Raw genomic sequence first — 16,939 nt, 5'->3', positions numbered from 1 at the left:
TCCAAGTACTGGCCAGGCTCATACCTGCTGAGCTTCAATGGGGAACCAGTTGTGAGTCGCAGGGTGATATAACTGCTGGCAAACATATGGGGTATATATCCAAGGACATAAAAATGAAACTATTCATGTCTTCTAAATTCAGTCCATAAATAATCTTAACTAACCTTCATTTAGACAAATATTCTATAGGTTTGCTTAAACAAGGTTAACCATATTTATTGCATGTAGTTTTGTTACATTGTTTGCATCAATGGATGCCAATACATATGGCTGTATTTGGTAAAAGAAGTGTTCTAGTGAGCCTAAATTATTTAGGTTTTTGTCTAAATACAGTCTTATCACGTTTTAAGAACTGCATGGAAAGTTTTTAGGGGAGATATTCAGGAAGGAAGACCTTCTCCAAAGTCACCCACTGCCTCTTCTATATAAATAACAGATATCAGACTCTCCTTCCCAGAATTTCCTGCTCAGCCACCCTCTACCAACTTAGTGTTCATCAACAATCTTGCTCTGTAGGGATACATAGCCTCCTCATTCATTGAACTGTTTTCACCCCAGTATCAAAGGGAACTGAAGCTAAAGTAAGCTGTAGTATTCGCAATGCATACCTTCACAGAGTCTGTATATCTCTCCTGAAATATCAGTTAAATAAAAGCCATTTCCCTAAATACTTAATCACATGTAAAAAACACAGAAGTGTGACTCCAGACCTTTAAGTCCTCATCTGACTGTTTTATTATTTTTTCAGCAGAACTTAATCATATGATTGTTTAGAAATGCAATTTTGCAATTTGTTTTAGCTGTGTCATGCTCTGTTGAATCTACAGGTTTGCATGGATTATGTAATGTTTCATTATGAACCAAAACAGGATGAAAAATTTAACATTCCAAGTAATATTTCTATTGACATAAAAGGTCAAGCTTGAAGACCATTTTTTATGTGTATATTTATGAAGATTAAAATTCACTGAAATAAGATTGACTTATATTATGCACATTTCAGCACTCCAACTAAAAACCATCGAACATAGTAATAATGTCAATAGTATTTCAAACTGAATTGGACAAAGTCTTTTTATTGAAACCGTAAAAGTAGTGATTATTGTGGAGATGGAAGAGATTCAAAATTGAGAATGAAACAAAAAGCAGTAAGCTTGGAAACACTAACATCGCAGGATGGTAATCCTGTTAACAGTTTTTCGTAACAGGCAGCAAATAACAATAAAAAATAAAATGACACCTCTAGTGTGAAAGCAAATCTGTAAAAACAATACAAGGAAATATCAGCATAAAAACCTTTACAAGTCTTCTATGACCAGGCTATAGTAAGGTGTCATTTTCTGGAATATGTACAAATAATATAAAACCACAGAAAATACCAATATACATAATTAATGACAAACTGTGTTCTCCATTGGCAGCTAACTGCAACCAGGATACTAAGCCATAGTAAGGAATGAAACTGATAAAACATTATATTGTTTTCATCTGCAGGTGTGAGTGAGATGCTGGACCCAGAAGCAATAATATGAAAAAAAAATTCACAATAGTTTAAATCACTATTTATATACAGAATTGGGATAATTTAATCCCTGTTCAATGTCTTCAATCTGAAAGGCTTTGGCTTTCTGTATTATGGATTGTGCACTTGCAGTTGGAGGCAGCTCAGAAAATTCCAAAACATCTTTTATAATATTTCTCCTTTGCTTTGGCTCCAGTTAAAATGAAAAACTGTACAAAACCCAGTAAAATGACACTCCACATTGGCACTCTGTTGTGAGGTAACATGCAAATTGTTTAACAACGAGTTCTTTGTGTAGATCACATCTTCCAAAGTTAAGGAATTACAGTGTGTTAACATGAATAACTTACAAAAACACAATATTTACCTTCAAAAAGCAGTCTGCAGTATTCAGAGTTTTCAAGGCATGACATTTATAATATGGACTTTGAATGTTGGGAGAAATTTAGTACTTCTAAAGAAATACTTTAAAATTCACTTTGTGAATATATTTAAAAAACAAACAGCAGCTACAGTTTTTTTTATCAAAACAAGCTGATTATATTTCAGTTCATCCCATGCCATAATCATATTATCTGTGATCATATAATCATTGAAGCATGCACAGCTCCAAGAGAAGCAAGTGTTTTATATTTTAACCCTTAGTCCCATTTGGTGCTCATTGTTAGGAAGCTGGTGCTCGTGTTTCTGACTCTAGAAAAGATGGGAATGAGAGGCTGCAGTCAGGTGTTCAACCTACTCATCTGTACCTTAATAATACAAGAAACCCATCAAAAATCTTCTCGGTCTTTCTGCAAGCTCTGCAGACCAGGAGAATAAAGTATGTGAGGCTGAATTTGGGCCAGAATAGGTCCTTCTGGGGCTCCAACCAGGAAAAAAGCTTCATCCACCTCCAGTCCCCAGCCGCGAAGTGACTGTATTACCTTGGAGCTCACTTCCTTATTGCTCCGGGCTGTCATCAAATAGGTACATAAGGGGCTGCTGTCTCGGCCAAACTTCCTTCTCATCTCCCCAATTAGTCCTGCAAACTCTTTCATTGCCCCCTGAAAAAAATAACAGTATAAAACGGTATAAAAATAACAGTGTTTCATCTTCGGCAGCAGAAACAAATAAATGTTATCGATAATGCTGTCAAATCTGCTGTACCCTGCATTAGGACTCCTTCTCCCTTATCCTGATTTATCAAGACAGTTATAAACCACTTATCAGAAAAAAAATAACAATTAGGGAAACTTTTAAAGTATGACTACTCCTGAAAAAGTAGGGCGAAAATCTTATTGTAGAAAAGCTACAAATAAACAAAACAAAAAAATTTTAAAAAGCCTTTTAGTCGATCTTACATATTATAATGAGTACTTCTGTACCTTTGCTGCAGTTGCATTCTGAAGCTCCTTCTTGGAGTCCACAGGTTCAGTGAGCTCTCCTCCCCTCAGCACGAGCTCTGCACTGTCTGAGAGCACATCGTCCCCAGTGAAGAAGATCCTCAGCTGGTCTGTGGGTGCCTGGGCACCCTGCCTGAACAGGAGAGCTGCTGGAATTCCTGAAGTATACACGACAATGCAGAAAAGTGGAACATCTGTTTCATCTGCAATTATGATATACAGTACAAGCATTCTGTAGAGTTAAAGAGTGCTAACATTCTTTTATCCGTGACAAGCATGTATTTTCTATATCTGAAATCAGTTTAGAAGGCAGTTAGGTCGAATGTTGCTCTCTTTCCTTTCTTTAGTTCTCATATCTCTATTAACTTAAGACCTGCTGCCCACAATCTTGATGTTGTAGGAAGTGTTTCCACATGTTATAATAGCATAAAACAAGTGAAATATTTGAGTAAAATGTTGATTCTTATAAAATTGTGTTGTATTTCCTGATTGTCAATGATGTTGAAGATGTTTCACCGTAGTTTCCAAATTTACATACTCTGCAAATTTATTCACACACTCTTTTTAAATCACATGGTAATTGAATATAACTCAACTAAATACCGTGAATCAAACAAGACATTAACAATGTTAAAAATGTATCCACAACATTTTACTTTAAACATAACTGACCACGAAACAGTCATTCCATGAATGATATAGCTGGATAAAATATTATCAGTGGCTATTTCACACAAAGATTGTGAAGGAAAAATAATTAGAACCTAAGTATAGTAAAGCATTTGGGCAAAATTGCAATAAAGGAACTGGGTACATTGGGTAATGAAACATTTTATAGAGAGTCTGTATTTCTTTACATTATAACATTATAATTTATAAAGATTGACACTTTTTATCATAACACTTTCCATATGAAGATGGATGGAGAGATAGAAACACCATGTGCTTGATTTCACGTGATATAAGACAGCATTTTTCTTCACAAGATACACAACTTTGGTATATGCTTTTTTTGCATTAGTTACAGCTACCCATCACCCTGAGCAGGTGGACATACCTTTCTTCAGAGTCTTGCAGACATTGGTCTTATCTGTTGACAGGAACAACTTCACATTGTTTGACTGTAAGTAGTCTACAAAATCATCATTACTGAAAAAGCATAATCTGCTGATGTCCAAACCTGGAAGAGAATAATCACGTCAGCCTTTAACAGGCAGAAAGAACAGACCTGGAGTCTATATCTAAATTAGGTAAAGGCTGTGGCTACAGTAATAAGTGCAAAAGCTTCATGATTCAAAACTAAATTGTTATCTTTTCCTTTTTCTCCCACATTCTAAAGGCATGCTGTCTATGTCAATCAGTGTCATTAAATCATCTCTGTGTACTTGTGTGTATCATACACCAGGCTGGTTTCCTGTTCAGGGTGTTGGTCATCCTGTCTGGTACCATGTTCTTCCGAGATCGTCCCAGTAAGGATCATGTGAACTCTAAGTGGCTTTCTGATAATGGACAGATGATAAATCTCAGTCAATTTATTTATCTGACAGTTTTGTCCAAGAGGACACTGCAAGGTATGCATCTCTCTACAGAGCCTGAATGTACAGAATTCAAATTTAGTGCTGTGAAGTCATGCTAAACCAGCTGCTGAATCTTCCCAGAAATGGGCCTGCGAAACTGATATTCTTGTCTTTAACTAGGTGAGCCAGTGAGTATATGTCTCACTTACCATAATGCTTTGTACTGTTGACTAGCTGCGTGCGGATTTGGGGTCTGTTATCAGATACAAGGATCACATCAAATAAATGTGTTTCATCAGGATTTTTCTCCAGCAGTTTCCTGTTAACCATCTCAGCTGCCTTCACAAGACAGATGAGTCAGAGTCAAGACACAATGCCTCACGGACCATTTGTACTGTATATTCCTGAGACTGATTAAACCACTGGATTTCTTTTCTTCATTTAAGCTTTTAGTATTCTTTAATTTATCTGCATCTATTTTAGTTTCAGTTAGCAGTTATCAATATCCTGGGCAACATTTACAAAGATGAAGTTTATTCTATCTTGGGTATCACAATATATAACAAAGTAAAGCAGTCCAATAGATCAACAAATTAGATATATTGAAAATGCATTTTTTTCTATACACTTAATTGTTTTTCTTACTGCATCTTACCATATAATAATATTTGATACCTAAATTACACTTGAAGAAATCAATGCAAACTAATTTACCATCCTTAAAATGTAGCTAAAGTGCCTGAATGTAGTATTAATCTATTTGTCCAAAAAGGTACATGTACATTTAGCATAACAATACTGGTATTACTGTAAATAGGACCACACTGACTTCCAGTACTGATTTTGAGCAAGTTCTATTCTAAACAAAAAGCAGGACAATAACAAAATAATTTCAGCTTAAATGTTAATGAGAACCACTTTTAAACACATTAAGGAAATCAGTTAATATTTCATTATGATGGTTGACAAGTTTCTACTGTGTTTCCTGTAGAAACTGTCATGACACACTTGTTCTGAGATTTCCATTTGACAAACAAAAATGTTCACTTCCTACAGCTGAAGATTTTCTGCTTTAGACGACAAGAGAGACAAACACAGTGCTCTACCTTGATAAAGGGGAAGGCAGTGCCTGGCTTCAGCAGATCAGTCCCGAGCTGCTTTTCAGTCTCTCTCTTGCTCTCCTCTGCACTGAGCTTTTGTTCCTCTTCCAGGTTAAAGATCGCGTCTGATGAGACTGCAATCACGATTGCTCGATTGTAGTCTTTCTGCAGGTAGACAACATCTTCAAAATATAACTGCACATCAAGAAGCCAGAGCAATCTGTGGCTTTGAATATTTTAATACCCATAGCAAATACAGAGTGGTATCTCAATAGAGCCTGATCCCACTCTCAACGGTGATACAGCTTTTTATATTTCAGAAATACCCTGGGAGTAGGTTATTTCTTCACACATGACTGAAAGAAAAAGAGGTACTGAACATCTAGTCTATTTTATCCTCAGCCCCCATGCAGAACATCTAAATTAAAATTTATTCCCTCCTTTAAAAACCTACTCCTTTTTTTGCCCAAAAATGCAACACTATATCTATGTAAGTGTATATATCTGTGTAAACACAAGTCAAATCTGAATCCAGTTTCAAAGACTGCTAAAAGTCTACAGGTACCTTGTATCACTCTTTAAGAAACTGATTAATTCAGTGTCACCACTGCTGTGATTCTAGTATAAACTACAGTACCTCTGAATTAAGACTCATTACGACCCTGAAATAATGTTTATTATTAAAATTAGTATTACTGCTAAAATTAAGAGGTTTATAACATTAATCCTATTTAAATAATTTGAAGAAAGTACAAACTTAGTTTTTAAGCTCTACATTCCAGTTACTTAAAGATGTGGTAATGGTCCAAGATATTTTTTTTTGTGTATATCACTTTGTACTGTCATAAACATTAATCTCTATTGGTTACAACCATTAATGCGTTACATAAACTGATTAAACAATCTTACCTGTTTTACATTAATGTTCACAATGGTATTCTCACTCTGTTCCATCTTTCAGCTTTTCCCCACTGAAAACAAATTATATTAATGTAAAGATTAGTTTAAATTGTTTTATTTTTGTATTATTTGTGTGTACTTTAATTCACAACACGTACTGTACATTTCTGGTGTTAAAATACAAAACACTGAAAATACAGTATTTGGTTGGTGAGGTTACACCCTTAACATATTCAACATTAGAAAACGTTTCTTAACAGGGGCTTTAACACAGTTCATCCGTTTCTAGATCAGATGATTGATGAAGAGTTGAGAGCAATTACATTTTATGACCAAAGAACGGATATAAAAATGATATTTTATTATTCAAAACGAAGTTGTTATAATTCATGTCCAAATTACCTTAAAGCCGGAAACACCCTTTTAAGAACCAATGCGCCGATGCACGCTTTCAAACTATCAACAAATGAAATAAAAGAAATTAGTTTTTAAAGTGCTGCAACACATCACTGTGAAGAATGGTTGTTCTCTTTCATTTGTTTTTTTCTTATGTTTGTGCACATCTTGTATTTCCTCCCGTACCAAGACATAACACACACCTGATTAACTTCAAAAGCCACATTCACAGACGACACTTTGTAGTTTCTGGGTCAGAAAACAAGGGCATGAGATTATCTGAACAGCTCGCTGCAAGTCAGCATCTTGAGCAAAAAGTCATATCAGAATACACCATAAATGATATTCGGGAAAATAAAGCACTGCCGATAGTGATCGGTATTTGGAACAGAAGTTGTATTTTTGAATGAGGTTTTCGCACATGCAACACTCGAATACGCATGCGCGGAAGTCTGCAGGCTCTGTTGTCTTTTTTTGACCCCGCTACACGTGTATTGTATTAAGATGAATATTTAGATTCGCCAATCTTGTGAAATTTTAAGAATAATATGCATCTCCTAATTTGAAGGGAACGGATCCCTTCAGCGTGTTTACACTGGATAAAAACGACAAGAACAAAATAGATTAACCTTCGTGCGGTATCTGCCGTTGGTGTCTGCGTCAGCTGACATTAATTCTTTGTGTGGGACTGCTGACTTGCACAACAGCCGCTGTGCTTAAACCTTGTTATGTGCTGCCACCGAGGGGCCATGAGTCGCAATCGTTCTTTTGTCACTGATTTTCTTCGGTAAAACACTTCCAAGTAATCTTGCTACCAGATTTCCTTTTCTGCTCTACTTCTGTTTCTCATTCCAGCGCTCTTAAATTATGCTTTCATTTGTTCCGAGAAAGTACTTGCATTGTACATGGAGTATGTGGAAGATGCTTCTGTGACGGGTTACATTGTGCTTGAAATATTTTTAACGTCTTTGACACGTTATTCTATGAGTGAGCTGTGAATAAAGATTGCAGACAAATTAAGATGTTACCCCCTTAATGTCCTCTGGATTTCTTTCACATTTATTCTGTTGAAGTCCATTGGGTTGACTTTATCAATGCCCTTGAGGATTTTAAAGATTTGAAACAAGTCCCCTTGTAGTCAGCTCCGTTCAAAACGAAAACCCACAAAATTCAGGTCATTTACTGTACAATGCATGAGGTTGTTTCAAAGTTTGTTTTCCCTGTGTCACAGGCTGAGTTATACAGTTTTTTCCTGTCAAAATGTCAGTGGGGTTTAGCTTGTAACTATATTATAAAAAGCAGCATGCCCTCTAACCTTGTGGGATGTTGTGTGATAAGACAAATGATTCATGCACTGAGGCTTGTGAAAGGAGTAGTTTTCTTTGTAGTCTGACTTTGTGTACCTTCATGTTTGATTAGTAACCACACCCCTAACAATGAGGTTGTAAGTTCTACATGGGTGCAGAAATGTTGATATTGAATTATTCAAGAGTGTGTGGAAATACATGAAGGTGGGCCTCATGAAGTAAACTTTTATTTTTCAAGCATGATTATACTTTGTTGTTAAAGCATTAAAGTTAGCAGAACACCAGGGCAGATCTTCCTTACACAAAACATAAGTGCAGAGGAAATGTAGTATCCCTCAAAGCTTCATTCGGTATATAGGCACTATAGAGTTGTGTAACATCTGTAAGATACAGTCATGTCTAGGTCTGTGCAGCTCCGGTTGTGAAGATTTGCTTTGACACTGTACTCAAAGCAATGTGTAAGGAGACCATTCCTGCCAGACCAGTCGAGTGAGGTGGAACTCTCTCCTAACATTCCAATGGAGGCTGGTCGTGTACGGGATGTTTGCTGATGAATATTTAAGGTGAGGTGTGGCTAGGACTGTTCTGTTACACCTGTGCAATATAAGGGTTTCTTGAGTTGACAACCTTGTTTGGTGCCCGTTAAGCCTTGGTAACAATTCACAATGTTTATTGTGAAGGAGACAAGAGAAGCTTTGAAGCACAGAGAGATAGCCTGAAACCATCATTCATGAGTTAATTTGTTTCAGAGAGGCATCTTGGCCTCAGTCTGTAACACTGGTGTTATTCTTCAGAAGCTAGGTAAGAAACTTAAGTGATCTTTTTTAATTAATTCACTTTGTATTAAGAGCCAAGAGCTCCCACCTTTTGTCTTGTTGCCAAAGGGTTGCGGGCATGTAAAGCAATCTACTCAGCCATGTTGCTGAAGCTGATACCCTGGCTACTTTCAAGAAACGTATGGATGAGATTCTTGGAGCCATTAACTGCTAAGTACCAAACAGACTAGATGGGTTGAATTGCTTCTTTTTGTTTGTAAAGTGTCTGTTCTTCCTACAGCACCTCTCCCTAGGCTAAGTAGCCAAGAAAGCTGTCTCTGTTAATTGGTTTTTGAGTTTGTGGTGTTGGCTTTCACTATTAGATCATTTGAAATATTTGTAGTTGTGAGCACTTAGGAAATTTATTATCTGGTTGTTGAAAATGTATAATTAGTCTGGTTTAACATCACTTGTTTGAAAAAAGAAAACTGCAGTATGTGGGATAGCTGATGTACTAAAGTAGAAAAGTGTGTATTCAGAGGCATTTAAATCAGAGAACAAACATTTTGTTTGCATTTAAAGTCTTTGTTTTCCACACATTGTTTCCAAGCCACAATAGTACAATTCTAAAACAAACACCGCCAAACACTATTTGAACATTGTATGCAAACAAATAAAAATAAACAAACATTTTAATTTAGTACTCCTAATTAAAAATTGCAGTTGGAATATTTCAGACTCATCACTATTATGATTTATGATGTCTGTGAAGATGTAATTTCATACACTATCTGTACAGTAGCTTTAATTTTTCTGACTTAATAGAACCAAAGTTTGGCATTAAATGCTTTAAAAATGGTATAAATAACCTTAATGACTCAAGAAAGAAAAAAAAGAAATATATTTTACAGTCAAGATAATTTTTACTAAAAAAAGTGCTTTCCCTTACATCTTTGAAAACAGCCCACATCATGTCAAGACCACGGATGTATAAGTCACAAGGTCTCATGGCACCACATCGTCTGGTTTTACTGAATGAGAAATTAAAATGGCTCCACTATATAATTCTAATAAAGTACATTTGTACATTAGTCCATATCTTTTAAAATGACATCGTTTTCCATCTGTTGTTACCTTGATTGTGTCTGTATCCGGTGTTAATAGAAGAACAAGCAAATGTTTCACAGCAAAAAGTTTTGCAGGGGCTGCTGCTATTTAAAATGAAATCTGAAACGTATGTCAGGTTATTATTACCCGAATGCTTTGTTTTCTCTAGGCCTACAAAGAATAAGTGTGTGTTCTTAACTGAGAATGGTTCTGCAGTTGCCAGAGACAATGGAATGTAACTTAACTCTTTTCGTATTATTGTTCTCTGTGTGGCTGAATTGTTAAGAGTATATAGTCAAGCATTTGAGATGAATTTCTAAAATGGGTGAACATTTAATAAAAATAACTATTGATTCTAATGTCAATTCAGAAAACGTTGGGCATTTAAGTTTGGGGAAACTTGAGATATTCTTTTTCTAACAATAAAAGTAGTAAATAAGTGAATGTGTTTCTGGAATGAGTTTTCTTCCTATTTGTGGTAAAACTGGCTTCTGCTGCCCCTGTAATAAAGGGAAATATTTACATACAGGAGGTGAAAAGCACTGCACTTCATGTTATGAGACAAGTCAGTTTTTTTGAGTAGGTGGTCGGGTATCTATACATTTTGCATTTAAAATTTGAAAGCTAATTTGGTTTATGTTTGTCTTGGTAATGAGAATCTGGTTTTTAAAAAATGGCTTCTGGTCATGTCTGCAGAGCTGTGGCAGAAGAGTTGTGTGTACTCAAGGTGTCTGAAGTGAATATAAGATTAGGTTCTGAAATGTTTACAATATGCAATGACTTATTATACATTTGACTACAGATTCCAAAATAGGATGTAATATAACACCAAACATATGTGTGTGTTTTTAAATATCTCTAAAATGGTGATTTGTACTATATGCTCAGAAAACTACTTCCCCTGCTAAAATGATTGATTTTATGGAGATAACGACAGCCTGGCTAATCTGTTTTGGTAAGGACAACTTCCTTTCAATGCAATAAATTCGACTCGGACCTCAAGACAACTTTGCAGGATTATTTTTTATTCCCTATAGATCGGATGTACTCGACGGCTGAATTTTGGGGGTTTCATGGTTGAGCGGCCCTCTAGTGGTCAAGATTGTAAGCACAGAATGATGTGCGGAATTACAGTGCTACAAGACGCGCTTGAAGTGAACCACATACTGTACTGTAGAACTTCGCAGACTTGCTCAGAGTGCAATGTGGACTCGTGCCTTAGGTCAGAGCAAGACTGTGTTCCGCCAGAAATATTCAGTATTTACCGGTGGAGTCCGAGGTCAGTCTGAATACAATGTTACCACTAAGGTCTCTTGACCGTATTTAATTTATTTGTAATAACGTACAGAAGTACACAAGGTTGAAAAAGATTTGTTCTCATTATTAGGGATGCTGTAGAACATAAATCAAAGATGACTGTATTTTAGAGGCTTTGTCTGGTAGATCCGACCTAGTTATTCTTCAGGCAATCGTCAGAAACGCTCCTCTGGTTCTGGAGCACAGGAATTAGAAATCTAATGTGAAAACTAATTTAGAAACCAAACATGTAAAATGTGACGTGAAATCTCTATCCTTCATTTACAGAATGGCAATTAATTCCTTTTTATTTGTTTGCATATCTGGGATGTGGTTGATTTCTAAACTAAACTGTGAACCCCAAAACTATGAAAACACAAAACAAATTAAGAACAAATTCGACTATAATAACATATCTGCTGCTTGTACTGTTGACCCCTAAGAGTGAAGGTGTGTAGGACTTGCATTATGCTTTTGAAGGTGCTTTAATGTGAAATGTGGCAGGGATATTACACTGTTTACACTGTTTTCAAGTGTGTCCACCCAAGAACTCCAGATGAAACACCTAGAAGGCATTTACACTGTCAATGCAATATAAACCTAAAGCAGGCCCTCCTTCTTTCTCAGTATAGAGGAACAGACTACACCTTACATTATACTATTATGGAAAACTTTATCAACTGTAGGAATTACTGAGCAAACTAAAGGTACTCTAGCTACAGTATATCAGTTTAAACACAACAGCACTGCCTCTCTTTCATGTCCTCAATGCAGGGCACTAGGAGACTGTGCAAAAAAAACAAACAGATTTGGTGATTTTGCAGTTTGTTTTATATATGTAGCATTTCTGGTTCTCTGCTGAAGTTGCTAATGTGACAGTTTCTGTACTGTGCAGTCACCAGTGTGACGCTATCTAGGACTCATGATCTATAACTAGAAAATATCTGTAACTCAGAAATTATGCCTTAGAACCAATGAAAAGTACAGTTCATTGCAGGAACCTTCCTCCACGTTCTTGTAAAGATACTATTCCCTTTGTGAAGCATTTAGAATGATGTGTTCCTGCCCCTTGTTGTCATTTTTTACTTTAAACACTTAAAAATTAAACCTTTAGTACTATTTGGGGTTCAGCATACCTGTGTTGGAAGACTCACTTAATCTGTTTCATACAGTATCTCCTTCACTCATATTTCTCTCACAATACTGGCCAGGAGCATTTGTCTCCTCTGCCTAGTGGCCACATTTGTCTAATATGTTGTGAGCTCTTGCCTACAAGTGACACTTCTTGTGTTCAGAGAACACAGGTATATTTCACATACATGTAAAACACAATTGTCTGTGGGTTAGATGACTCACAGCAGTGAGTGTAATAATAGGTGCAATCTGCATGTTTTATTTAAACAAGGAATAGTAGAAATAGAATTCAAATATGAAAGGTAGACTGAGAGCCTCTTGTAGCACTTAGCATTTTAATATTGTTTTTCCAGTTACCTCATTTTGGAGATGGTACAAACAGCTATGCAGTTGCCATAAAACCTGTTTGTTAGACTAGATCTTTTGACCTGCAGGTGTTGTTATCTTCAAAATATAAACATAAGACTAGAATTTCAATGGGTAAAAACATTGTCGTGAAACATAAATGCAAACTGTACAACTATACAAAGCAGTCATTATATTTGACTAAACCTGGCCTAGTTAGTGAAGCTGTTGGTTAAAGGACTGCCCTTTGTGGTTTCTGAAGTGGGGCAAAGGTGGTCACTGAATGAAGTTTCATACAGAAGTTGGGGAGGAGGTCAAAATCTACTCTCACCCACTACCGTTTCTATACTGTATGTATAAATATTGTATAATAAATATGTATAAAGTCAAGTTATCCCAATTAAGTTCATTTTTTCAATCGCTACTCTTATCCTCCTTAAGTAGGCAACATTAACTAGATCTGTACCACACCGGGGGGAATATTTCTTTTTAACTGTTTTTAAAAGGTCTTAAGAAAACTAACTAATATCAAATGCATCCTAGAGAAAATGAAGTTAATAAACCAGAGGAAACCATTTTCCCCAGCCTTGTCGTTGCCTCAGTGAATTCTATCACCACAGAAATGGAAGTCTGAATAAAACTAACTGCAAAGATGGCCTGGTATTGTTTGGGAAGATTGTGTGATTCTATTCACAAATACATTTGTACCTAAGTGGGGAAATAGAGAACCTAACAGAACAGAGTGTGTGCTGCTTCAATCAAGTTATGTTTAAATCATTGAATTTAAATTAAAAAAAAAGAAAAAAAAGATAAATGTTGTACCAAGGAAATATTGGTGTATATTTCAATGGATCAAAATGGCCAGGATAAGGATTACCTGTAAAACAACCAGAAGAAATCAAGCAGTAAGTGAAGCTAAGCTAGATGAGGACAGCTATAGCAAGTTCTGAAAAGAATTGTGGGATAGTCTGAAAATGGACGTTACGAGTGGAGAATGTGTCTATACACTATATATATAAAACATTACATAACCAATTCAAAAACCAAAGACATTCTGTCCTTTTCAATAGAACATACTCTCCCCCAGATTTGCTAAATCAAAGAATGACGTAACAATGTAAATTTAATTAAGGGGTGTGTGGTGCATGTTTTATCAGTCCTTTTTTTAAATGGGTGGGTTTCTGTGCTTCATTGTCTTGTGAGTCTATGATGAGAGTGACAGGTTTATACTCAAGAAAAAAATAATTTGCCAAGGGACAAAGGTAGGGATGTGATATACATGCTCATTATAGACCATATGGACACAGTGGGTTCTATAGTCAAGAAATCAAGTAGTATTTGTGGCAAAAACATCTCAAAGTTGAGAGCAATTTTCCTATTGGATTAAAAAAGATGTATTCACAAGCCTGTGTGCTTACAATGTAATAGGGCTGCTTCAGATCACTAGAAGTTGTTGCTTCTTTCTAAATCGCAGACAATGCCAACAATATTGTGCTGCTCATACAGTACCTGGAAATTTTGTGTATGTGATGAAATAAATTGCAGGTTTTACACGTTACTGTTTACATTTTTCTTTCATTGTGGTTTGAAATGCACTCATCAGTGTCGATTCTTTCTAACCCCAGGATATAAAAATAATGTTGCAGTTCCCCTGTAAGTTATTTAAAATCCTATTTTCTCAGAACAGAATTTCTCAGTGTTTGTTTTTCTCCCATGTCTGCCTGGCCTTCCTGACTTTTTTATTCTCTTGATTTTTTCTTCTGTGTAATGTGCTTTTATGCGGAATATGTATATTACTTTGAGCTAATTGCTTATAAAAAGATTTTAGTGTGGATTGCATCCTCCTTTTCACAAGAGCTAGATGTCATTGCTATTCTGGTGATTCAGTATAGATGTACAGTACAGTGTGCATATCTCAGATAAGGGAGTCATGACATGACAGGGGTTATAAAAAGCAACAATAGTAATTATTTTAGAAGCATATCAGCTTTACATGACTGAAAAGAGATTTAAGTCACTACTGTGAAGCCACTGTGTGCAGTTGTAAAGTCCCATTAGCACAGTGCAGTTTGTTTTCCACAGATTTCAAGAAGTTTCATTGTGCTGAAGTATGGGCTGCAATGCCAGCCACTTACCAGCTCCTCACAAGAGGAAATCACTTCCTTCCTTGTTGCCTGATCCCTGTGATGTAGAAGTCCGCCGAACAATATAGAGGACAGCCGGGTCCCGAGACCCAATAAGATATACAGCCGGCCCTCTGCGCTCCGCTACATTAGTCTGTTTTTTAACAAGTAAGTGAATTTTTCAAATTATTAGGATTAATCAGTGGCCAGAGCTAAATGTGTGTGGAAATGTATATAGTTTTAGTAATATTGTATACAGTAGATGTGGTATGACCTGTCATTACTGTACAATTGGTGGACTTGATGACATTTTTAATTTCATTGAATGTTTTAGTTTTGCCAGACGTGCACATTCAACTACTGAACTGACCTCTATAGAGTTTCATTTTTCTCTTTCGACCCACATGGTGATACCAGTGTATTTTTACAAATTACTTTTATTTTCGTACCACTGAAGATGGAAACTTTTTGTTCCTGTGTCTCACGTGCAATGTATTGTAAGGTCCTATATATTGTTTTACATACCTGTAGGTGCAGTGGTGGATAAATGTATGAAGTATGAATTATTTTGTTTGGTTGGATGGTTGTTTTGTCAGGTAAATCGGAATTTAATTTCAGCTACTGTAAGCTTTCATATAGTGTGTGTGAATAAAGATTTGATTCAATTGGTACATACAGTATTTTTTATGATGCCCGGTTCCTGTCTTGTCCTGAAACACTGAAGTCCTAGATGACTGGGGCTTGACTAGAATTGCTAGAAGTGTAAAGGACATTTTGAAAAGCAATGATTAATCTGGATTTCCAATATCACAGATAAATACAGTACAGAAGCAGTACATACAATAAATAGGGTTATGGAATGCCCATTTTGCTACTTAATTATAGTAAAAGTGGAAGGACATTTTGCATTCATTTGTATGTACTGTAGCAGTGAGAGAAGGAAAAGTATTGAAGTTTGACACACACCCTGTTTAAACAGCCAACAAGCACAGCTGGCAGCTCTCCATGTTGTTGTTTATCCTTGGAGGGGACAAAGCTTCCTGTCAGTGTCAATTCTCTTTGACAGCAACAATGTTTGAAAGTAAATGCTGCAAATAAAATCCCACTACAGGAACTGTGGCTGTGAAAGTGGGGAGTTTAAGTGCATTTTTGCTTCTGGGTTCTTGCAGAGAATTCAGCTGTGCCACATTTCTTTACCACAGTTGTAAAAAGTAGTTCTAGTTGTATTGTGGTATTTAGCATTCTTTACATTTGGGAGAAAAGGTTTTATCAGCATGTACTGTATCGGTTTCAGAAAGTTCAGCAAGAGTTAGAGAACACCTACAGGTATATTGATAAGAGGTTAAAATGTGCTTTGATTAATAATCACTATAACTGGAAAGAATTTATTATCCCAAGGAATTCCAAACAGCATCGTACACATGAAGGAACACACTTCAGCAGTGGTAGTTTGTGTCACAACAAAGACATGGCTATAGAAATCTTAATCCACGAGAATTTATTTATTGCATTCATAGCTAAGCAGTGAATTTATTCTAACCATTAGAGTGTTAGAGGACTGTAATTGAATTTACTGCAGTATAATTAGAAACACCCATCATAGATCAATGAAATTGTTTCTAGTAGAACTTATCTGATATTTTTGTCTTGTTTGTTTAAGAACGCAATATTTTGTATTGTAAACGTCTGATTCAGTTTCCACTGCACTGAATCTTGCTGTTCCAATACTCTCAGCCTTTTATGGCTTTGTGACTGCTTTTAAGGAGGCCACATTCAATAATTTAAGTTATAAAATGTATTTTATTGGTGAGATTATACCCCTGTTAGAATATTAAAAATCAACAGATCCACCATAAATGCTTACAAAACAAGCATTGATAAAAGCTTTCCATTTGTTTTCCAGGGATTCTCAGTCTCAGTGGGCACTCTCAGGCCTTAAGGACCTCTAAGATCTAAAAATAATTTTGACTGGGATGGAGCTCAAAATAACTGTAACTGTAAAGGTTTAATCCCAGTGTTGTTTTCTTTCAGGTGTTGTCGTTAAGAGCAGAAATC

At 36.0% G+C, this 16,939-nt stretch overlaps 1 protein-coding gene across 1 annotated transcript; it reads right to left on the bottom strand.

Annotated features, from left to right (window-relative positions):
* Positions 1-1,060: 1,060 nt before the first annotated feature.
* LOC148819421 (cytosolic 5'-nucleotidase 1A) lies at positions 1,061-7,493 on the bottom strand. Its single transcript, XM_088935061.1, has 8 exons — positions 7,447-7,493; positions 6,824-6,877; positions 6,431-6,492; positions 5,528-5,686; positions 4,631-4,760; positions 3,962-4,084; positions 2,887-3,062; positions 1,061-2,565 (listed from the first exon to the last, which is right to left on the bottom strand). The coding sequence occupies exons 3-8, from the start codon at positions 6,473-6,475 to the stop codon at positions 2,293-2,295; spliced, it is 906 nt and encodes a 301-aa protein (XP_088791187.1). The 5' UTR covers positions 6,476-6,492; positions 6,824-6,877; positions 7,447-7,493; the 3' UTR covers positions 1,061-2,292.
* Positions 7,494-16,939: the final 9,446 nt, after the last annotated feature.

This window comes from Atractosteus spatula, chromosome 16 (assembly GCF_055471065.1).
Source record: "Atractosteus spatula isolate fAtrSpa1 chromosome 16, fAtrSpa1.hap1, whole genome shotgun sequence".
Classification (NCBI taxonomy): domain Eukaryota; kingdom Metazoa; phylum Chordata; class Actinopteri; order Semionotiformes; family Lepisosteidae; genus Atractosteus; species Atractosteus spatula.
The sequence above is the reverse complement of the archived record's forward strand: the minus strand, read 5'-3'. Positions and strand labels throughout refer to the sequence as shown.